The sequence below is a fragment of the Microtus ochrogaster genome, chromosome 7, assembly GCF_000317375.1.
Source record: "Microtus ochrogaster isolate Prairie Vole_2 chromosome 7, MicOch1.0, whole genome shotgun sequence".
NCBI lineage: Eukaryota > Metazoa > Chordata > Mammalia > Rodentia > Cricetidae > Microtus > Microtus ochrogaster.
The window spans coordinates 40,169,994-40,195,164 of record NC_022014.1 but is presented as its reverse complement, the minus strand read 5'-3'; the positions used below and the strand labels follow the sequence as shown (position 1 = coordinate 40,195,164).

At 40.5% G+C, this 25,171-nt stretch overlaps 1 protein-coding gene across 1 annotated transcript; it reads right to left on the bottom strand.

Moving 5' to 3' along the window:
• Positions 1–15,932: 15,932 nt before the first annotated feature.
• On the bottom strand, positions 15,933–17,824 carry LOC101988334 (olfactory receptor 2T29-like). Its single transcript, XM_005350000.2, has 2 exons — positions 17,797–17,824; positions 15,933–16,900 (listed from the first exon to the last, which is right to left on the bottom strand). Exons 1-2 carry the CDS (start codon positions 17,822–17,824, stop codon positions 15,933–15,935), a joined length of 996 nt encoding a protein of 331 aa, XP_005350057.1.
• Between the last annotated feature and the right edge of the window lie 7,347 nt (positions 17,825–25,171).

The window sequence follows — 25,171 nt, the reverse complement described above, 5'->3', positions numbered from 1 at the left end:
TCTCTCTCTCTCTCTGCCTTTTGGTTGGTTTGGATAAGCTTTTGTCTATTTTGTTGATTTTCTCAAAGAACCAACTCTTTGTCTCATTGATTCTTTCTATTGTTTTCTTTGTTTCTATTTCATTGATTTCAGCTCTCTATTTGATTATTTCCTGCTGTCTAGTTCTCTTGGGTTAATTTGCTTCTTTTTGTTCTAAAGTTTTTGAATGTTCTGTTAATTCACTATTGTGGTATTTTTCCAGCTTCTTTATGTAAGCATCTAGTTCTATGAACTTTCCTCTTAACACTGCTTTCATTGTGTCCCATAAATTTGGGTATCTTGTGTGGTCATTTTCATTGAATTTTAGGAAGTCTTTAATTTCTCCCTTTATTTCTTCCTTGACCCATTGATGATTTAGGTGAGCATTGTTTAATTTCCATGTTTGTGGGCTTCTGGAATTAGTGTTGATGTTTAATTCTAGTTTTAAGCCATGGTTAAACTAGATAAAATACATGGGGTTATTCCAATTTTTTGTATCTGTTGATGTTTGTTTTGTTACCAAGTAGTTGGTCAATTTTTGAGAAGGTTCCATGAGGTTTTGAGAAGAAGGTATATTCTTTTCTGTTTGGATGGAATATTCTATAGATGTCTGTTAAGTCCATTTGAGTCATAACATCTGTTAGTTCCCTTATTTTTCTGTTCGTTTTTTGTTTGGCTGACCTGTGGTGAGAGGGGAGTGTTGAAGTCTCCCACTATTTGTGTGTGGGGTTTAATATTGATTTAATATTTAGAAGTGTTTCTTTTACATATGAGGGTGCCCTTGTATTTGGGGCATAGATGTTCAGTGTTGAGATTTTCTCTTGATGAATTTTTCCTGTGACTAATATGAAATGTCTTTCTTTGTCTCTTTTGCTTGATTTTTGGTTTGAAGTCTATTTTGTTAGATATTAGCATAGCAACACAAGCTTGTTTCTTAGGTCAATTTGATTGGAATATTTTCCCCAAGCCTTTACTCTGAGGTGACGTCTGTCTTTGAAGTTGAGATGTGTTTCTTGCATGCAGCAGAACGATAGATTCTATTTTCATATCCAGTGTGTTAGCTTGTGTCTTTTTATAGGTGAATTGAATCCATTTATATTAAAGAATATTAATGACCAGTGATTGCTATCTTTTGTTAATTTAGTTTTTGTTCTTGGTGATGTTAATTTGTGTGTTTTTCCCTTCTTTGTGATTTGCAGCTGTGAAATCATCAATTGTCAGTGTTTTTGTTGATGTGGCCAACTTCCTTGGGTTGGAGTTTTTTTTCTAGTACTTTGTGTAGGGCTGGGTTTGTGGCTAGGTATTGGTTAAATCTGGTTTTGTCTCGAAATATTTTGTTTTGTCCTTCTATGTTATTTCAAAGTTTTGCTGGGTGTAGTTGTCTGGTCTGGCATTTGTGGTCTCTTAATGTCTGCATAATGCTTGACCATGACCTTTTGGCTTTCATTGTCTCCATTAAGAAGTGTAATTATGATAGATCTACCTTTATATGTTACTTGCCCTTTTCCCTTGCAATTCTTAGTATTATTTTCTTATTCTATATGTTTAGTGTTTTTATTATTATGTGGTGAGGGATCTTATTTTTTTGATCCAGTCTATTTGGTGTTTTGTAAGCTTCTTTTATCTTTATAGGTATATCTTTCTTTAGGTTCGGAAAGTTTTCTTCTATGATTTTGTTAAATATATTTTCTGTGTTTTTGAGTTGAACTTCTTCTCCTTCTTCTATACCTATTATTCTTAGGTTTGGTCTTTTCATGGTATCCCATATTTCCTGGATATTTTGTGTTAAGCTTTTGTTAGAATTAATGTTTTCTTTGACTGTTGAGTTTATTTCCTCTATTGTATCTTCAGCACTTGAGATTCTTCCATCTCTTGTATTCTGCTGTTTATGCTTGCATTTGCAGTTCCTGATTGTTTTCTCATGATTTCTGTTTCTATAATTCCCTTGACTTGTGTTTTCTTTATTTTATCTTGAATAGTTTCTTTCGTATGTTTCTTTGATTTTCCTTGGTTTTCTTTAAGGGATTTGTTGATGTTTTCCAATTTTTTTGTTTGTATTTTCCTCCATTTGTTTGAGGGAATTTCTCATTTCTTCTTTAAGGCCCTCAAATATTCTCCTGAAGTTATTTTTAGGTCATTTTCTTCTCTTCATCTATATTTAGTTGTTAAAGTCTTGCTGTTGTAAGGTCTTTAGGCTTTACTAGGTGTTGTGTTGCTATTTGTTGTGGTGTGTGTGTTCTTACCTTACCTACCCATCTTTGCCTCTAATTTGTATACTTGGGATGACTCTAGTGATCAATCTTCCAAGTGCCAGTATATCCAAGGCTCAGATGGCTGTTTCCCATTGTGCATTCAGTGCCACTGTTGCAGTCACCCTGTTGGTCACTCCATGTTCCTGAAGGTTTCTCAGTGTCCCCAGGGTTTGCTCTGTTACCATGGAGTACACTGTCTCAGGCCTGCTCTGGCCTAGGTTGCCTGCTCAGAACTGTTTCTGTAAATGTTCCCAGTCTGGATCTGCTCCTGCAGAGGTCCCTGGCCTGGGGTTGGTCTCAGGTCTACTCCCTCAGAGGTCCCATACTCACTCCTGGACCTGCAGAGGTCTCTGGTTCCTGCCTACACCCTCGTAGGTCCCAGACTCATTCCTGAACCCGCAAAGACCTCTGACTCTGGCCCACTCCCTCAGCAGTTGCTCCCCTCTACCTGCTCCTGTGGAGTTTGCTGCCTCAGGCCTGCTCTGGCCCAGGCTGTTGGCTCAGTCCTGCTCCTGTGGAGTTCTCCAGCCCCTTCTTGTTTTTTTTTTTGTAATTTCCTGTCTATCACAAGACAGGAGATTACTCTCTATTGCCAGTCACAAGATTAGTAAGAGATTAGTAAAAGTGTAATTGTGACCAGAATTAACAATGATCTGAAATTTGAACATTGTAGATAAATATCAAGCATGAGTTACGTAAGTCAGGTAATGCATTGGCATAGCTTGGGGCAGTTCTCAGAATTTGTTTTCTCTCTGTCTGTCTGTCTGTCTCTCTCTTTCTCATGTTTGTGTGTGTATGTGTGTGTGTGTGTGTGTGTGTGTGTGTGTGTTCATACAAACTTTCATTAGTTTTCACTGTGTGGACTCTGAACCTTGGCGTTCAGCTGTTAGTTATAGACACTGCCCCTTACTAGTGTCCAACAGACTGACCCAGAGTCCCCATCCCTCATCTGCCATCTTGTCCTCTTCCTATCATGTCATTCCCGTGCTCTACTGTCAATCACAAGCTATGTTCTTTAGGACTGCATTCAGTTCAAACATTGTTTCACTGTAAATAGTGACATGAGAATTACCAAACAATCTAAGAGTACAAATGACTTCATGGAAAATTTGGATATTTATATTACAGTTACCTGGACAAAATTGATAGTCTTAATACCCCACACATTCTGGTCATAGGATATGGAGAAATGAAGCTGTACTTACCGTCCTCCCTGTTAACTGGATTTCCTTGTACCATGAGGGGGCAGAAGAGTCAGCAGCCATCTACAAGGCACTCCTGGGTCTGTGAAAGCTAGCCAGCAGGGGGACACTTCCTGTCATAAGTAACTTAAATTTTCCATGACCTGTGAACACTCTATGTGTGTCTTCTGCATTAAGGTTGTACCATCAAGTTCTAGGGGGTAACCAAGAGCAATGGTCACAGTCTATGCAGTTTTGGGAGTCTGCAGGACATTTTTAAAGATATCCTACAGCCCCATGGGACCTAGAGAACCTTTAAAGACCAGAGTAAAAGTTACTGCCTATTTAATACCTTTGTCCACATGGGAATAGACTCCAAGTGGGGTCATCAACACCCAGATGGTCAGTTGCACCAGTCTGGCCTGGTATTTTTAAATTTTATATAACATGTGGGTTGGGGACATCTTTTTGTCCACAAAGTTAGCACATGTAGAAATTTCCAAGAGCAGATTAAGAACAAAATCTTAGCAAAAGCATCCAGGAAGTCTGGAACACCATGAAAAGACCAAACCCAAGAATAATGGGGGTAAAAGAGAGAGACGAACTCCAGCTCAAAGGCACAGAAAATATATTCAAAAATCATAGAAGAAAACTTTGCCAATCTAAAAAAATGATATCCCTATGAAGATACAAGAAGCACACAGAACATCAAATAGACTGAATCAGAAAAATATCTCCTTGCCATGTAATAATCAAAACACAAAACATACAGAATAAAGAAAGAATATTAAGAGCTGCAAAGGAAAAAAAGGCAAGTATAATATGAGGTAAACCTATCAGAATTACACCCAGCTTCTCAAAGGAAGCTGTGAAGGCCAGAAGGTCAGGGAGAGATGTGCTGCAGATCAGACTACAATATCCAACAAAGCTTTCAATCATCATTGATGAAGAAAATAAAATATTCCATGACAAAATAGATTTAAACAATATGTATCCACAAACCCAGCCTTACATAAAATACTAGAAGGAAAACCCAAACCCAAGGAAGCTAACTGCATCCACAAAAACATGGGCATCAGATAAGCCCCCCACCAGCATAACTTAAAGAAGGGAAACACAAACACTACTACTGAAAAATACCCAGAATTAACAATCATTGGTCATTAATATTACTTAATATCAATGGACTCAATTCACCTATAAGAAGACACAGGCTAACTGAATGGATACAAAAACAGGATCCAGTCTTCTCCTGAATACAAGAAACATACCTCAACCTCAAAGACAGACACTACCTCAGACTAAAGGGTTGGGAAAAGGTTTTCCAATCAAACGGACCTAAGAAACAAGCAGGTATAGCTCTCCTAATATCTAACAAAATTGATTTCAAACTAAAATCAATCAGAAGAGATGGAGAAGGACACTTTATACTCATAACAGAAATAGTTCATCAAGATGTAATCTCAATCCTGAACATCTATGCCCCTAATACAAGAGCACCCACATATGTAAAAGAAACATTACTAAAACTTAAACCGCATATCAAACCCCATACACTAATAGTAGGACATTTCAACACTTGATGCTTGGGCTGGAGAGATGGCTCAGAGGTTAAGAACATTGCCTGCTCTTCCAAAGGTCCTGAGTTCAATTCCTAGCAACCACATGGTGACTCACAACCATCTGTAACGGGGTCTGGTGCCCTCTTCTGGTCTGCAGGCATACACACAGACATAATAAATAAATAAATATTTAAAAAAAAACACTTGATGCTCACCAATGGACAGGTCAACCAGACAGAAATTTTAACATAGAAATAAGAGAACTAACAGATGTCATGACTCAAATAGAATTAACAGACATCTATAGAACATTTTATCCAAACACAAAAGAATATACCTTCTTCTTAGGTATATGGAACCTTCTCTAAAACTGACCACATGCTCAGTCACAAAGTAAACCTCAACAGATACAAAAAATTGGAATAGCCTCCTGTATTTTATCAGATTACCATGGTTTTAAAAAGTTAAAATTCAGCAACAACACTAATCGCAGAAAGCCTCCAAACTCATGGAAAATGAACAATGCTCAACTGAATCCCTCCTGGATCAGAGAAGAAATAAAGAAAGAAATTAAAGTCTTCCTTGAATTCAATGAAAATAAAGAAACAACCTATTCAAACTTATGGGACACTATGAAAGCAGTGCTAAGAGGAAAGTTCATAGCACTAAGTGCCTACCTAAAGAAAGTGGAGAAATTTCACAATAGTGACTTAACAGCATTCCTGAAAGCTCTAGAACAAAGAAAAACAGACTCACCTACGAGAAGTAGACAATGGGAAATAAACGAATCGGGGGCTGAAACCAGAAAAATAGAATCAAAGAAAGCAATACAAAAAAAATCAATAAAACAAAGAGCCTGTTCTTTGAGAAAAGCAACAAGATAATCAAACCTCTTATCCAAACTAATCAAAAGACAGAGGGAGAGAGAGGCAGAGACATAGACAGAGAGAGACAGAGAGAGAGAGAAAGAGGAGGAGGAGGAAAAGAAGTAGGTGGAGATTCACCTTTTTAAAGAGGCAGGATACTTCAGGGTATGATGCACTGTATCAGGTCCTCAAGGGGTGGGACTAGGTTCATCTGGATGCTAACATTCCTCCCTTCTTTATTTATTAAAAAGGTGAGGAGTTAGGTGTGGCAGGTTGGGAAAATGATGACTTTGAGTTCTTGAGACTACTTCCTGCTGATCTGGAATGTCAGTCTTTGGTGGACCTGAGAAAGCTGGGTGCTGGCCACATCCTAGGGTATCTGGTTGTTTCACTGCTGTTCAGGTTATGTGGAACCGTCTGGCGCCTCTTGGACCAGGCAAGATGTTGGCAGAGCAGAGGATAAGGTTACGTTTAGGAAAAAAAAAATTCTCTTAGGTCCTGATAATTGAGAAAGGAGGGGACAAGGTAGGATGTCAATACCAGGGAAAGATGGGGAGGCTTAGGCTGTTAGGGAGGGAGGGATACATCTGAACTGTTTGAGGTTAATCCAAGTTGACTTCCTGGAACTTACAAGAATTCTTAGAGTTTGTGAAAACATAAGTTTTAGAAACATTAAAAATGGCAGTATGCCCCTGCCAGAAAACTCTGACGTGTCTTTGCACAAAGAAAGGCATCTTTGGTCTGTAGTTAGAAAACAACCAAAGGGAATTTAAAATCTTGAGCTTGTGACTATAATGATAGTGGTAGTACTCTGCCAGAACTAGATTAATAGTTTATTAGAATTTTATTGATTAATGTTAAGACATTTGGAATCTTACTATAACAATAGCATGAGAGAGAGAGAAATCTGGTACGTCTTATTCTTTTAAATGTCTCACTTGCCATTGTCATCACTTAAACACTTTTTCCTCAGACTTTAATAACTTGCAGTTACACACCTTAATAACTTGTTTTTGCATACATTAAAACATCTTCTTAGAACCTAAAACATTCTTAGATCCTCACATCTTTTTAATATTTTCAAGTATTAAAAAACTCACCAAAAATGTGTCATCTGACAATTCACATCTAAGTTTGATACTGTTTTGGTTATTTATGGTTACTTATAAGACTCACAATAGAATGTCCATTAATTGAGTTTTTTTTCTTTGATAGAGTCTAATGGGGCCATGCAGATGAAGTATTTTATGCAGACAAGATGTTTCAAGCAAATTCATGGTGATATGAATTATGAGGTTTTCCTTAGTGGAAAGGAAACTTAAGAAGATTCATACATTTTTTCCCCCATTATGGGTTTAGCATCTTATTCAGAGGTTACAGATTTGGGATAGTTCACACAATCCTGTAAAAATCATGACTGACTGCCTTTTAATAAATAGTCATTGTAAAGAATTACATTTACAGAGTGAAAAGTGAATACATAACATATCAAAGTCAATTCTGGAAGTACTAAGTGTACTGATCCATAGCACATACACTATCTATTTAACTGTCCATTAGTAACACCAATAAGATTCAACAAAATTACCTTTATTCCCATACCTAAAAACAAAATAAAACAAAACAAAAACAAACAAAGCCAACACATTTCTGAAAATCCTTAGTGAAGTTTAACTATGGTCCCAGAGCTTAAATATCCACATTGTTTTCTATGTCACACTGAAAATAAGTTCACTACTTTTCTGGATACTCTTTACAAAAGTTGATTCAAATCCCTGGCATCACTCCCAATGATACAGCAGCATGACCACCCCATGTCAGTGCACATGATACTCTGGTGAGGTTTCACATCTAAGTCACCAAGAACAAAAACACTCCCCTCCCTCACCTTGTACTGTTTAATTCTATGAGTCCTTGACTATTACCACACTGACACTGTAACTGCATCAGAACCACCATGTTTATGATACAACAGTATACCACACAGCAGCAAAATCACATAGAAGCAGATTACTGATGCAAGACAAAACAGAGTGAGGATGAGCCTGCTGGCTGGGTTCCCACAAAGAGGCTCCTGACATCCCAAGTTCAAATAACACTGACAAAATAATCAACAATTTTCTTTAAAAAATAAACAAACAGCTACTGGCAAACTAAGCAATTGCTAAATAAAAGTAGAGTACAAGGTGTTAAGAAAAATCTTAAGATGGACCTTCCTGCCAGTGCAAATAACTCCAATTAAACCAGATTAGATCAAATTAAATGCCCACATTTAATAGACAGCACTCCTGAGTGGCTGGGGGCATGGCAGGGGGAAGACAGAGTGAGAGTAACCCAGTACCACATGTTCTTCCTTTTACTGGCACAGGAGCCTAAATACCCTGTGGTAGAGGTTAGTGCTTGGCAGGCTGGGAGTTGGAGTCCAAGCGCTTGGCAGGCTGGGGTGACACTTCCATGAGAAGCTACCAAGGCGGGCAAAGGAATGTAGAACCTCCAGCAGTGGCTGGCCTGACGCTGCCTCTTTTCTTACATTGTCCTGATAGTGACCATAAGCTGTAAATACAGGTACAATGCAAGATCCTCACATATTAAGCTTTGTATCTTAAATCACCTTTTATTTAAACAAAGGAATGGTAAGAAGTTATACTGAAATCTGTTTTGTGGGTTTATCTCTTTTCTGAGTCTGGTAACACAAGGTCAATTGTGTCTAGACTCAGTATTGGCTCTGGGAGAGTGAGGCCTGTGACCAGAATTTTACACAGAGAACTGAGAAGGTAGTTGAAGGCTTGGTTCCTGCTGTTAACTTAGGAAAGCTAACAGTCGTCAAACTCCATCAGAGATCTTAAGAAGGAAAATTTTAGCTGAGTTAATACTTAAAAATGGCAGTCACTCTCCAGGGTCCTCCATGGTCACTGAGGGCAACATCAGTCTTCTGCTTTTAGATCAAGGCCTGTCAGGTTTCAGGAGATCCATCCTGTGGAGGAGGAACTTGTAGGAAGACCAGCCTACCTGTTGTCTAGGCACCTCAAGGGTGTTGAGTCCCAGAGTCTTGTCATCCACTGTGTGAAGAGGGTCTTTGCAGCAGTGGAGGTGACAGGCAGGGTTGTTCAGGGCTATCACTGCCACTTGTGAAGTGGGCTCTGGGTGGAGGCTGTTCTGTGCCCATCGACTTCTTTGGAGGAAACAGGGGTGGTGCCAGGAGCTGACCTGTCTCTCTATTGCAAGAAGCTTTTTTAATTAAAGATTTTAATCGCCATATTCCATAACTCTCTGAGCATTTGAAGACTGTCTATTGGGTACATCTGAGTTATGACTACAATGACAATAGTACAGGATCTGCCTGGAGAGCTGGATCCATGACAAGGGGCTGTGGAGGAATGTTTGTTTTTTTTTTTTTTTTTACCCAGAGTCCTCCAGCTTCACTGTAATCGGTTTTAACTTAGCAGGTCAGATTTGTGCTTGCAAAGGACAAAGAAGTAAGGAAAAGTTCCCTTTTGCAATAGAAGCTTAACACTAAACACGGACAATAGTGAAGAATAGCTTACAGGAAAGGCTGGGTAATGTAAATCTCTAAGTTAGCTTTTGTTCATCTGAAATAGATCTTAATAACTTACATTTTTATTAGTATATAGAATATATTTTAAAACAGAGTTGCATTACATATATAGTATGTTGTAACAGATCTAATCATATGTTTTTATCATTATCTAAAAGTACATACCAATTTAAAATATTTGATACTTGTTTTCTTAGTCTGGAAAGAGATACAATGAATAGCTCATTAGGTCTGTGTAAAGTGTTTTGACAATAATTATATGAACACATATGCACAGTTGAATGTAAGTGCATAGAGACAGAGTTAAAACTAACTTACATTCATACATAGAGAGCTAAATCCAAATCACATGCATACCCATACATTAAACAGGAGTTGAGTAAAATAAGAAGAAAGGGAGAACCAATGTGTGTTGAGCAAGACGAAGCTAGCTTCTGCATCTCTGAATCGCATGTTGTAGCAAACAGACAGGACATTTAAAGAGAGAGTACACAGACATAGCATGACGTTGGAGTAAAGAAAAAAGAAGTAGAGAATCAAAGAAGTGAGTAAAAGGCCCGTGACAAACCAGGTGCTTTTTTTTTTTAGATCAGTTGTACCAATTAACAAGACATGCACACACACACACACACACACACACGACATTCAGAAACAGACACGTGTGGCCACACCACTCACACATATCTTTCATACATATGAATCACTGCGGGCGGGGTGGTCAGGCATTCGCAGCACAGGTGGTGGGTGCCTCATGGGTGGGAACTGGGAAAAGGGGCCCCACATTGGGCGCCACTCTGTTAAATTAGGAGCAGTGGGCTGCATCCCCGGCACCCGGCCACCCCCACGGCTAGCTTTACCTGAAATAATTACACAGAAACTGTATTCTTTTAAACACCGCTTGACCCATTATATCTAGCCTTTTCTCGGCTAACTCTCGCACCTGGACTAGCCCATTTCTAATAATCTGTGTAGCTCCACAAGCTGGCTTACCAGGAAAGATCTTAACCTGTGTCTGTCTGGAGTGGGAGAATCATGGTGACTCTCTGACTCAGCTTTTTTCTCCCAGCATTCTGTTCTGTCTACTCCACCTACCTAATTTTCTGTCCTATTAGGGCCAAGCAGTTTTCTTTATTACTTAACCAATGAAACAACAGATAGAAAGATGACCCTCCTCCATCATTTCCTATTACAACAGAGTGGTGTCCAGATGTGGTGGGCTAAATCCACTTAAAAACCTGAGAGAGCTTAATTTTAAACAGAGAAAAAACAGAGTTTAATGCAGAGTTTTGCTCTTTGTTGGTGGCGTGCCGTTGAGAGATTTCCTGATTCGGCATCAGCAGCAGAAAAAACGCTGCGTCATTTTAAAGCACGGCTTCCTGGGGCCGTGCTGCCAGCGTGAACTCTGGCTTTAAAGCATTTCAATGGATTTTATGGGACTGGATGTTTCTGTTCCCACTTGGGATCGGAAGGAGAGTGCTCTGAGACCTTGCTGATGGCTCAGCGCTCCCCGCCTGCACCTGGGCAGACAGCAGAATCAGGCTTAGGCAGGCAGAAGAGCATGGCGGATTCCTGCTGACATACAGAGATGTGTTTTCAGACTGTGCAGTGCTCCTGTGTGTCAGATTTTGCTGTAACTTGGATGAAAAGAGTTTCTGTGCTGCACGCTCAGTCTCAGAGTTAAACTGCTGACTTCAGTACTAATGTGGACTTGCTGTGTACCTGGAACTGTGCTCCTGGAACTGTGCTCAGCTCAGGGGCACCAAATGGATCTGAGGCAGGAGCAGCTGCTCCATGCTGAACTGTGCTGACCTCAGGCAGGAACTGCCGTAATTACCATAATAACAGGACAGTTAAGGTTTCGACTGGGCAGGACACAGGCAGTACCGTATTACCTGTACATGGTGAAGAACTGCTTAACATTTTAAGAAATGCTCCTGGATAGTAAAAAAAAAAATTACAGATTCACAATAAAACAGATTCAGACACTGTTGGATGAATGTACGTAGGCTTGGGAGAGAGAAGAAAAAGAATATAAAGAAGAAAGTTAATGTCTTTAAAAAAGGGTAAAGTCTTTAAAGAAACAGAGTACAGATAGTTAAGAGATTAAAAGAAATAAAGGAAAATAAGCCACGTAAAAATGAAAAATTCATAGAGAGTCTGGATTATGTACTTTGTGTTTTCTTTAAAATTTTTGACTGTAAAGGAGCTAAGTACAGACAGACATTTCATTACATGGGGTGCCAAGCTAAACCAGAATGGATATAAGGGTATTACGATTTCAAAATTTGGGTCTAAGGATATGATGCTTTGGAGAGGGTCTTCTTTTGTTTTCACAGAGGACCAGACCCTGTTCATTTCTTCTATTCCAATATGGTATGATGGACCACGCCCTCCTGAAGGGTTGCTGTGAACAGCTTCAGAAAATTGCTTCGCTCAACTGCCAACTGAGATGACCCTGGCACACAGGTTACCCCATGAAAGATATGATTAACAGCACCCCCATTCAGCAGGAAGCAGTTTGGAGAGAAAAAACTGCGCCCATGTTCCCAAAATATTGTTTATAAATGTTCTTTTACATTTAAAGGGGGAAATGATATAGGTATGAATAATTTGCATTGGTATGGATTTTAAGGTCAATTTTGTTATATGTATATGTATTTCTGATCTTGAATAAGCTGTTGTGATTGTGTAGTTCATTTTTAAAATGTAATGTATAATTAGGAAATATAGGTTGTTGATGGATAATCATCGATAATAGTAAAGCTTGTAGTCATGTTAGTTAAAATTTTCTAGATATATAGAGATATATTTCAGATAGGCATTCTTCATATCTCTCAAAGGCTGCAGAATATGGCATTTAAAATATTTTAATAACTTAGGACTTTTCATGACAATGAGACATGTCTGCTCCTGGCGGCACCAATCTACTTTGAGAGGAAGATGGGCATCGAAGAGGCTTGTTATGGAGTTTGATAGCCATTTGGGCAAGAAACTGCTCTTGCCTGGACTGATGCATAAACTGGACACAAAGAACCCGCAGAGAGAGGACTGCTGAATTTGCCTAAAGGTGAGATGGTCTTTCGGGGTTCCTGATTCATGAAGGAGTCTGCAAGACATTCTTCAGGACAAGCACATAGTGACTGCCTTTGAAATTTCCTGCTTCATGGAAATGTCCGCTGGATACTATGGGCCTGAAGGCTGAAGATGGATGCCCCAACTGTACAGAGGAACTTTGGGTAACTGTCCAGGCAGCGAGATGTCTCTGTCATTTCTAGAGTTTTGATTTCTTGTTTGCTTAGGTAATATTATATCCTTCTGGAGTCTTTGATGGAGTTGAAGAATGGATAGATAGTTATAGTTTTCCTTAGTTATGATAAAAGATAAAGTAGATATAAATATTGTAACTGTAATTCTTACTTGATAACTCTTTTGTTATATGTAATTTTACTATGTTAAAGTCTTTCTTTTTTGTTTAAACAGAAAAAGGGGAAATGATGTGTGAGTGATTTCTTATTAATAAAGAAACTGCCTAGACCCATTTGATAGGCCAACCCTTAGGTAGGCGGAGAAAACAGAACAGAAGGCTGGGAGAAAGAAGCTGAGTCAGGGAGTCACCATGATTCTCCCACTCCAGACAGACACAGGTTAAGATCTTTCCTAGTAAGCCAGCTCGTGGAGCTACACAGATTATTAGAAATGGGCTAGTCCAGGCGCGAGAGTTAGCCGAGAAAAGGCTAGATATAATGGGCCAAGTGGTGTTTAAATGGATACAGTTTGTGTGTTGTTATTTCGGGCATAAGCTAGCAGACGGCCGGGGTGCTGGGGACGCAGCCTCTCTGCTCCTAATACAACAGGGGACCCCTCCCTCATGGGTGGGATGAGGGTGGCAGTGGTGGTAGGAGGGAGACGGGGAGTCTCAGTAAGGCTAGATCATGGGGAGGCCAAGAAGCAGACAGACAAGTAAAGAGAACAGGGAAAAAGGACAGAAGTACACACTTTCAACAGCCAGATCACAGGCAGAATGAAGGGTGCTGATAAGTGGCCATGTGGTTTTGGTGTGGGGTGTGGGGTGCAGTTTTCAAGAGTGAGGAAGAGAAGATCCAAAGTAAGTAATCACCAGTGTCCCAGAGATGGAGGGAGGATCTGATAAGAGAGGCACTGGCTGCTTTTGTGGTCCGTTAAGCACTAGGCCAGGGGCCAGGGCTCCAAGCCTGAGACTGTGGCTGCCCAGTACTGAGTCTTTAGAGCAAAGACAAAATGTGAGACACCACATTAATAGAGGAATCCTTAGTCATGAAAACATTGCCAGAGATGGGGTATGCACCTGCTTCTACTGCTGAGTATGCCAGTGTTGAGAGGAGAGCTCTGGAAATCCTTTAGTTGGAAAAATGAGAGAGGTTGGTGAAGGTTACAGGGTTCTGGTGGCCCTCAAACTGCCAGCAGGCAGGAGGAGCTGCCAGGAGAGTCTGCCGAGACTCACGCACCAATGTAATGGTTCTGCAGGAGAGGGGCCTTGGTGGATGAGAGTCCACGCAGTGGGTGACATCATAAATGATTTAGTAATGTCTCCAGTAGCCTGTAGGTTTCCCACTTCTCATGAATTTGGCTTCTTCTTCCCATCCCTATCCCCAATGTTATTGGGGATACATGGGGAAAGGACAGTTCTGTTAGGAAAGAAGTCAAAATGATACCATGTTGTTGTCATCTGATATTTTTCTACTAGGTTGATTTGTATTTACTTCCCCAAGCTGAAGTCTGGTGCAATGCCACCACAACACAACAAATCAAAATATGACCTACAAATAAGAGTTACAAAGTTTAGAAACTGAAGGATAATCTTTCTTAAAGTTAGAACTAGCCACTCAATATGAAATTACAGCTATAAAACCAGACAGGCCAAATGAAAGCGGATTAATTTGTTATTCTGCAATTAAATTATTTTAAATATTCTAATCACCAAATAAAATAATTCATAGAGTACAGATAAGGGCAGAGAGGAAGCATACAGGTAGCCTGGTTCAAATTGATTCTAGTTTTCATCAACGAAGAAACCTGTTTCTCTCATTTGCTCCTTTATATTCTTTACTTCATTTTTGATAGATTTAACGTCGGGGATAACATTCCTGAACGTGTCACATGTAAATTCTGTGTTCAATACAGAGCATGGGAACAAATCAGTCCCAAACCAGAATGGTAGCACCAGCTCCCACTGTCTCCTAAAGACTGCTGTCCTGATTGTCCCGAATTCTAGGAATGAGCTTCCTACCACGGGACATAAATAGCACTTGAACTCTTTCTGCATGGAATGTGGCACCCGCTGAACACAACACTGAACTTCGCAGAGGACAAAGCCATATGCCTGTTAAAGATTGAAAACCCCTCCCGAAACAACAACGACAACATCAAAAAACAAACAATTAGAAAATAATCAACCAACCAACCAAGAAAAATTCTGCAAGATGGGCCAACTGGTTAGAACTTCCATGGAGTTCTGAATGAGAGTTACAACCTTACGATACAAAGTCAAATGACCCTGCCTGTCATTGGGCCCTTAGGAGTCATTCATTGCCAGCTTTAGTTTTTGAGCCAGCATCCTGTCTGTGCCTGTCATGTGAAACCTTATGCAATGTACTGACTTATCAAAATTCTAGCACTCACAAACCAAAAACTTTACATGTCACCTGAAGACATCTGAGAACCATGGCAGAGATTTTCCCACTTTGCTATAACCTGAACCTCTGATGTCTCCAGGGTGTAGTTGAAAAATGCCTATATTTATGACTTATGGCTTGTTTGCACTTTGTAGCCTTCCATGAAACTTTAGAACATGTCCACCTGAGTCCATGTTCCTGGGCCATGGTCACTCACATTAAGCTCTAGAAAAGCTGTACCTCATTTTCTTGAAGTGAGAGCTGTGTTTGGATTTGAGGGATACATGAGTGCATCTGTTTGCAAATACAGCTGTGCCAAACATTTGAAACCCTCCTGGATACTTGGGCCACTATTTTTCTTACGTCATAATAAAGGAGATGAAAGGATAAAACTATATTTTGCTTTTTACCTTTATCTATTTTTAAACATACATAAATTATCAAGAAAACACACAAATTAATTCAAAATGCAATGTACCTCCATTTAAATCTTGTTGACTTTGTTAGCCACCTTTTTTTTTCTAATTTACTCTGTCTTTTATCAGTTGAACATCTCATGATCATTCATTTCTCAATATGGCATAAAATTTTAGTAAATGCCCAACAAAATTAAACAGTCATTATCAACTTCAAAAAAAGTAATATTGATAGAATACAAATAAAGATTTTGAATGTACAAGAAAGATATCAATGAGGAAATTTTCATATAAAGAAGTAATTCTTCCAGAAGGATGACTGGGCAATGAGATGCGATGGGTGAGGGATGGATGAGGATAACAACAGCATGAGACCTGGAACAACAGATTCGTAGAGACAAAGGAAAGAAGCTATTGAGTCCAAATTACTTTACTGTTCCTTGAAAGAGGGGTTGACACCCAACAACTTCTTCAGAGCCTCCGTGACATTCTTATTCCTCAGACTGTAGATTAGTGGGTTCAACAGAGGGGTGAGTATCGTGTAAAACACAGACACCACCATGTCCTTCCCTGCAGTGTGGAAGGAGGCAGGGAACATGTAAGTATAGACAGCAGCACCATAGAAGAGGATGACCACAGTCATGTGGGAGGAGCAGGTGGCGAGGGCCTTCTTCCTGCCCTCTGCCGAGTTCATCCTGAGAACAGTGAGGAGGATGAAGGAGTAGGAGCTTGAGATGACTGTCACAGGGATGAGAAGCATGAGCACACAACAAAGGTACATGAGGGTCTCATAGAGCCAGGTGTCTGAGCAGGAGAGCTTGATCACAGCGGGGACCTCACAGAAGAAGTGATGGATCTCCCGGGATCCACAGAATGGGAAGGTCAGGATGACAGGGGTGAAAATGAAACCATCCAAGGATCCCAGGAACCAACAAACAGACATCAGGAGGAGACACACCCTGCGGTTCATGAGGACAGGGTAATGGAATGGATGGCAGATGGCCACATAGCGGTCATAAGACATGACAGCCAAAAGAAAAAATTCGGAACCTACTAGTGTCACATAGAGGAACATCTGCATCCCACAGGCAGCAGCTGAGATCCTGTGGCTCCCCAGGACCTGGTCCATGAGCATCTTGGGCACAGTGACAGAAATGTACATCATGTCCATGAGGGACAACTGGCTGATGAAAAAGTACATGGGTGTGTGGAGGCGGGTGTCAGAGAGTACCAGAAGAATCAGGAGGGCATTGCCAGACAAGGCCACCAGGAAAACCACAAATATGACCACAGCAAGAAGAGCAGGGTGTTTGGATTGACTGAATAATCCCACCAGGGTGAAATCTGACAGTCCAGTGTAGTTGTTCATCCAGGTGATGATGTTCATGGGTGTCTCCTAGGAAACCAGCAATGGTTTTGGGTTAGTTGCTGCTCACTGATGTGTGCACAGGCCTAGTAGGTTGAGAAAATTCCCTGGGCCAGTAGATCTGAGAATGATAGTCTACCTGCGATAAGCAATTTAAAAAAGCGAGAATTCACTTCTGTGGTTAGAGCCATCACAAGTCAGACTAGAGATACGACAACTGGTGGTCATGGTCTTTCCTGATGAAAACTAGTGTCCTCTATCAAAAAGTTCTTGATTTTGCAGGATAATTTGCTTTACTAGTAACAAAAATAGTGAATCACTGACCAAAACAAACAAAAAACAATGAAAGTCAAATAGAAAAAGCAAACATATTATTAAAGATGTTGACGAATAGACGAATAGAGTTATTTTTCAAGAACAACTTTAGATTTACTTTTAATGTTAACACATTATGATGCAGTCTCCCCTTTCATATTCATTGAAGAATGTTATTTTTAAAATAATATGGTAAGAAATCTTAATTAAAAAACTCTTACACGTCATTTAAAATTGAATTTGAGGTTTCTTACATATGTTTTGATATGTAAATGGCTATTTAAAAATACATTCATACAAAGCTAGCCATATGAAAATATAGATACAACAATACACAGAACATGCTTGCTGGGGCTGGGGAGATGGTTCAGTGGTTGAGAGAGCTGGCTGCTCTTGCAGAGAACCTGGGTTTAAGTCCCAGCACCCACACTCTAGCAGCTCACAACTGTCTATAATTGCTGTTCCAGGGCATCTGACACCCTCACACAGACTTATTTCATGTAGGCAGAACACCAATATTTATAAAATGCAAATAAAAGCTATTTTTAAATGAGTCAGAACATGCTTGTTCATCTAGTGTTGCTTAGCCTGAGGTGATGGGAAGTTTTGCCTTTCTCTGACCTCTGCTTCTCCAAGTTCATCATCTCACAAGTTCCACTATTGTCTGTAAGCCTCAGCCTCAGTCACTGCTGGTTACCAGGCCAGGGTATGGTCATAGCATCCCTATGGACCAGCATCCACTTCTCCATGGAGTCTGAGAAGAGAGAACACAGCGCTAAGATGTCCCTGAATGTGGTTCACCATTCCCTCTGCTCCATGTTCACAGCCTGCCTCTGGGCTTGATGCAAGTGTGTGTGTGTGTGTGTGTGTGTGTGTGTGTGTGTGTGTGCGCGCGCATGCATTTATGTATGCATGCATTTAAGGAAACAGTAACCATGACTGCATTAAACAAGGTCAGTGTCCACTTGTGCTGATAAAATAGTATACACATGAATTAAATTTGAAGGTTTAAATAGGTACACCATAGTGATAAACAGCAGCAGATAGAATGTACCCAGCCTTTCTGACAAGACTCAGTGAATGCCTCTTCCACATGTACTTCTCAAAGAGAGGATATTTTTAAAGGTTTTATTTCTGAACTAGTAGGTACTGCATTTTGATAGCTCTAAGCAGTAGGAAGGGAATGAAATCTCTTTCTGAGATGTTAGCAATAGTTACATGGGAGGAATGGTGAGACATCAATCACAAGTCTCAGGAACATTTTACATCTATGTCAAGATTCAAAAAACCAAACCACAAAAACCTACCTGAAACTGAAATCCTTAACCGGCCATGTTCTTCCAAGCTGCTGATGGAGCAGAGAACATGGCCAGGCCCTTGATGCCTTCATATAAATGTCAGAGAAACCTGAGACCTGTGGGAAGAGATGGAGAGAGATAGAGACAGACAAACAGACTGAGGAATGGGAAGACACACCACAGATGTCTATTTTAAGAAGGCTATTTGTGAAGAAACTTACATCAATTAAAAAACTGATGCTTGCCGGTGTTCACCTTAAGGTTCCTGCTGACTTAATGTATATTCGTGGACACAGTGGACAAGCACTGGGGGTGGTGACACAGTCTGTGAGAATCCCTGAAACATGTTTTCTGAGTGAGTGGAGGTCAGGAAGAAGGGGAGGCACAGGAGGTGTTTTGGAAGGCAGTGCACTCTGTTAACTTGGGGACACTGACATCAGGACACCCAGAGAACATGGCACAGAAAAGTGGTGTCTGCACACAGCATGGGACCAGCAGCTGGCTTGCCCTTACACATGCTGTGCTGTTTGATCTCATGTGAACAACTCGGTGAGCTGTTAACACTGGGTGATACTAACCAGGTGAAGGCAGAGAAATGACAAAGTATCATCCCAAGCCAGAAGCTTCCCTGATCCACCCTGTGCGTTCATAGGAGTCACCGTGTTTCCTTCCCTTACAGTGGAGAAGCTCAGGGTCTCAGCATCTGCCTCACATCACACTGTGACGCACAGTCTGAGAGCTTAACCTACAGGTAGGCACAGATTGGTACCTTCCTGCTTCGATGGGCTTCTATGGGAAACACCATTTCGCCGGGAATGCATAGTTTCTGTTTAGATCATCCACAGTCTGCTTCGTATGATGTATCATGAATAAGGTTCAGACAATTATTTTGGCATTGTTGTGTCCCTCAAATATTTTCCATACTTGAAGTTAAATAAACCATAAAAAGACAAAATCTGAAAACCTCCTAATGCATTGTCTTATGGACACTAAAAATACAGAAGGAAGGGTGGGTGTCCTGACAGATGCCTACTATAATCCTAGCTCTCGTGAGACTGGGGCAGAAGGATCAGCAATGAAATCAAGGCAAGACGTTTATTTGTGTGTGTGTGTTTATCACTCCTAATTTAGAAACAAAATTTCAGTAAAGGAAGCTTTAGAAAGGCGCTGGGTGTGCCAGTGTACATCTTTATCCCAGCACTGGGGTGGCAGAAGCATATAGATCTCACAGTTCAAGCCCAGCCTGTTCTACAAAGCAAGTTCAGGATAGCCAAAGATGCACAGAGAAACCCTATTTCAAAACACCAAAAGAGAGAGAAAAGAAGGCAGATCTTTCCCCCTCCATATAAAAAATAAGGTATAAATGACAAAACAAACCCCTTGAAGAAGGAACAGCCTGTGCAGCGTCCACTCTGTGCAGTGCATTCTCTCCTGACAGGTGGACTCACCATCAGATGCAGCTGCAGCCTGGATCATACGGGCCAAGGGACAGCAGCTGGTTAAGTGCACAAGGCACAGGAGGCAAGTGACGTCATCCTGGCTGGACCCTGCTCATTCCTGGATAAAGAATCATTAATAACTCCCCTATGGGACTTTAAAGAAGTATGTAACTAAGCAAGCCAGAGATGGTGATTGAACCTCAGCCACAGCCTCATCTACTCTTCAGCTTTGTAAAAGTGCAAAGTTACAGCCAGTGGTACCAATAGCCTGGAAATCACTATCATACATAGGATTCTGGTCCCATGTGAGTCATTTATTGTATGTGCAGGCCCTTGTTCACTATACAGAATTCTATTCCCTATCCACCCATCTGTGAGTGTGTGTGTATGTGTGCTCATATAAACTGTCAGAAGCTTTTGTGACATGTTATCTTTTATAGGCGTGGAGTTCAACTTCTGAGTAAATGGCCAACTGAAAGCAGGGAAATCAATCAGTCTCTGAGCAGGAAACCATCCAATCTCTGAGCACCCTGAATCTGAACCCAGAGCCAGTGAAAGAGACACACCCTGGATCTGAGACCTGAGCCAGGAAAAGAAACACACTTAGCTCAGAACCCAGAACCAAAGAAACATGCCCTGACTCTGAAAGCAATACCAAAGAAACACACTTTGTTTCTAGAATTAGAACCAGTAAGAGAAATATGCCCTGGCCCTAAGATTAGAGCCAAAAGGCTAAAAATGACCAGTGAAAGAAGCACTGTTTGACCCTGAAATCACAGCCATCCCTGCCCCTGACCAACTAAACTAACCAATCCCTGAGCAGGGAAAACTGACCAATCCCTCTTCTCCCTGGGAAAACTCTGCCCCTAAGAAACCCTATATAAGCCTCTCTGCCTGTTTAGTAGGAGGCTGTCTTTTACTCCCTGGTCACAGGCATCCCTCTCCTGGACTCCTCCTTCTCAAATAAATCTCTTTCTCTAAAGAGACTTGGGTGACGATCTTCATTCCCCAGCACAGAATAGAAGAACCTGATTGGGGGGTCTCTTAGGGGACTGAACTGAACAACCTTGATGAGATGCTTCCCTTGGGGTGTGTGTGTGTGTGTGTGTGTGTGTGTGTGTGTGTGTGCATGAACAAGGCTGAGCAGAAAGAGTAACAACTTTTCCTAGGAGCTGGAAGAGATTGCTACATTTCTGCACTGGCTTCCCCTTTAGCAGAGTATTAGCAAAAGTAACATCTTGGGCGGAAGAAGAAAGAACAAGCTGAGAGCTCTGTTAGGATGCTCCCTTAGGGGAGCAGAGTAGAGTTCAGATGTAGCGGCTCTCCAGGAGAGGGTGGGATTGCTATATCCTGCAGGGAGACCATCCTTTACTATACCCCAGCTAAGGTAGTCTGGCTTTTGACTATTGAGGATGCCTTCCCCTCCAGCACTGAGCTGCCCTATTGTGGCTCCAGCCTCCAGAGCTGCCCTGTTGCAGCTCCAAGTATAGCCTGGCTTCCTGATAAGTCAGGATATGTTCGCATGAAATTATGAAGAATTGGCCAATATCTTTTATCAGCCTGTTCTTTTGGAAGCTGTCATGCACTATAAATTGTGTATAGTTAAAACATATGTATTTACTGAGTAAAAAGCACCCTCTCCCCACAGTTGTATGTCTTAATATTTGAGGAGAATGCTCAGTGACCCATTGCTGCTGTTATTCTGGATCATAAGAGTTTTGTTCTGTCTTGTTTCTGTGTGGTAAATTGATATTTAAAAAAACAGAAAGACAAACAAAAATAACCACAACTACTGTTTAGAGACTGAAAATTCACCAAGATCCTAAGTCAAGACTTCCCAAAGTAGGCATTGGGTTCAAATTACTCCTCTGATGTGGACTGAGAGTCCTGTAGTATCTCCACATAATGGAGAGTGTACACAAACCTAGGTGTGCTGATATCAATTTTGTATATTTTCATAATTTTAATTGTTCAAAATTGCAAAATGTTTTGAAATACCACAATTCAAAACAAAACAAAGCAAACCCTCCTGTCAAAGGGGGCACGCGAGGAGGAGGAAACCTCACAAGATAAAGAGGCATTTAGTGAGTAGTTGTATTTAAAATTGTGAACAGTCTGAAAAGCATCTCTAGCAGTGGTCATTTTTAATTTTTCTTTATTTTACATTCCAACCACAGTTCTCCTTCCCGCCCCTGCTCCCACTCCTTTTGCCTCTCCCCAGCCCATCCCATCTCCTCCTTCAATAGATAAGGGCTCCCATTGGAAGTCAACAAAGTCTGGCACATTAACTCAGGGCAGAACAAAGTCCCTCCACTCTGCATTAAGGCTGAGCATGGCATCCCACCATAAGGAATGGGCTCTAACAAGCTAGGATTAGATTCTGGTCCTACTTCTAGAGGCCCCTCAGGCAGTCCAAGCTTCATCATTGTCTTCCTAATTTGGTCCCATGGAGGCTCCATGAGTTTCCTCGAGCTTGGTTCAGCTGTCTCTGTCGATTTCTCCTTCATGATCTTCACCTCCCTTGCTCATATATTCCCCTCTCCCCTCTCTTTGACTGGATTCCCAGAGCTCAGCCTGGTGCTTGGTTGTGGACTTCTGCTTCTGGTTCCATCAATTACTGGAAGAAGGCTCTAACTTCTCTGGAACTGTAGACTGTAGTCTGGTTTTCCTTTGCTTTACCTTTAATATCCATGTATGAGTGAGTACACACCATGTCTCTCTTTCTGAGTCTGGGTTACCTCACTCAGGATTTTTTTCTAGGTCCATCCATTTGCCTGTAAATTTCATGATGTCATTTTTTTTGTTTACAGCTGAGTAATACTCCATTGTGTAAATGTACCACATTTTCTTTATCTATTCTTCAGTTGAGAGGCATCTAGATTGTTTCGAGGTTTTGACTATTACAAAGAACGGTATTATGAACATTATCGAGCAAGTGTCCTTTCAAGACATGGTTTTTCTGTAGCTTGACTTAGAACTGGCTTTTGTAGACCAGGCTGGCCTGGAACTCACAGAGATCCACCTGTGCCTGCCTCTGCCTCCCGAGTGCTGGGATTAAAGGTGTGTATCACCACCGACCAGACAGCAGCTTCTTTATTAATAATGGCATTAAAACATACAGAGGGAAATCCTACATCAGTCATTTAGTATACTATGATATCATCTGTGAATAGTGGTGGTATGACTTCTTCCTTTCCAGTTGCATCCTTTTTTCACCCTTTTGTTGTCTTCTAGCTCTGCCTAGAATTTCAAGTTCTATACTGAACAAATATGGAGAAAGTGGACAGCCTTGTCTTGTTCATCATTTTAGTGGGATCTCTTTGAGTTTTTCTCCATTTAATTTGATGCTGGCTGTCAGGTTATTTAAATTACTTTTATTATGTTTTGATATGTTCCCTGTATCCCTGATCTCTCGAAAACCTTTGTTATGAAGGAGTGTTGTATTTTGTCGGAGGCTTTTTCAACATCCAATGAGATTATCATGTAGTTTTTTTTTCTTTCAGTTTGTTTATGTGGTGAATTGCTTTGACAGATTTCCATATTACCATCCCTGCATCTCTGGTATGAAGCCTGCTTGGTTATGGTGGATGATTTTTTATGCTTTGTTCTTGGAATTGGTTTGCCAGTATTTCACTGAGTATTTTCATCAACGCTCATTAGGGAGATTGGTCTGTAATTCTCTTTCTCTGTCGCATATTTGCGTGGTTTGTTTATCAGGGTAACTGTAGCCTCATAAAAGGAGTTTGACAATATTCCTTCTGTTTCTATTGTGTGTAACAATTTGAGGAGTATCGGAATTAGTTCTTCTTTGAAATTCCTATAGAATTCTTTGCTGAAGCATTCTGGTCCCAGGTTTTTTTGTTTGGGAGACTTTTAACGACTACATGTATTTCCTTAGGGGTTATAGGTCTATTTAAAATGTTTATCTGGTCTTGATATAATTTTGGTATGTGGAATCTATCCAGAAAACTTTCCATTTCTTTTGGATTTTCTGATTTTGTAGAATAAATGTTTTTGAAATATGACCTAATAATTCCCTGAATTTCTTTGATGTCTGCTGTTATGTCCCCTGTTTCATTTCTGATTTTGTTAATTTGAACATTCTCTCTTTGCCTTTTGGTTAGTTCGGATAGGGGTTTGTCTATCTTGTTGATTTTCTCAAAGAACTAACTCATTTTATTATTATTTATATTGTCCCCTTTGTTTCTATTTTATTGATTTCATCCCTCAATTGATCATTTCCTGGTATCTGATCCTCCTGGGTGAATTTGTTTCTTTTTGTTCTAGACCGTTCATGTGGGCTGTTAATTCACTAGTGTGGGATTTCTCCAATTTTTTTATGTAGACACTTAGCGCTATGAACTTTCCTCTTAGTGCTAGCATCAGAGTGTCCCATAAGTTTGGGTGCGCTGAACCTTCCTTTTAATTGAATTTTAAGAAGTCTTTAATTTCTTTTCTTATTTATTTCTTGACCCAGTGGTGATTCAGTTGAGCATTATTCAGTATCCACAATATTGTAAGCTTCCTGGAATTTATGTTGTTGTTGTTGTATCTTAACTTTAAGCCATGATGATCCAACAAGATACAGGGGTTTATCCCATCTTTTTTGTATCTGTTGAGATTTGCTTTGTTACCGAGAATGTGATCAATTTTAGAGAAGGTTCCAAGAGGCGCCGAGAAGGTATATTCTTTTGTGTTTGTGTGGAATGTTCTATAGGTGTATGTTAAGACCTATAGAGTCATAACATCTGTTAACTCCCTTACTTCAATGTTATTTTCTGTCTGTCAGACCTATCCATTGGTGAGAGTGGGGTGTTAAAGTCTCCTACTATTAGTGTGCGGGGTTTAATGTATGATTTAAGCTTTAGTAAAGTTTTTTTTTTTTTGGTTTTTTGAGACAGGGTTTCTCTGTGGCTTTGGAGCCTGTCCTGGAACTAGCTCTGTAGACCAGGCTGGTCTCGAACTCACAGAGATCCGCCTGCCTCTGCCTCCCGAGTGCTGGGATTAAAGGCGTGAGCCATCGTCACCCGGCTTTAGTAAAGTTTCTTATATAAATGAGGGTGCCCTTGTATTTGGGACATAAATGTTCAGAATTGAGACATTGTCTTGATGGAATTTTCCTGTGATCAATATGAAATGTCCTTCATCTCTTTTGATTGCCTTCAATTTGGAGTCTATTTTGTTAGATATTAGGATAGCTACATCATCTTGCTTCTTAGGTTCATTAGATTGGAAAGTCCTTCCCCAGCCC

Excerpts from the sequence above, each read along its gene's own strand:
- LOC101988334 (XM_005350000.2), bottom strand. The coding sequence starts at position 17,824 with ATGAACTTGGAGAAGCAGAGGTCAGAGA. Across the intron at positions 16,901-17,796 it reads GGAGAAGCAGAGGTCAGAGA|AGGAGACACCCATGAACATC; the intron begins AAGGCAAAACTT and ends TGCTGGTTTCCT.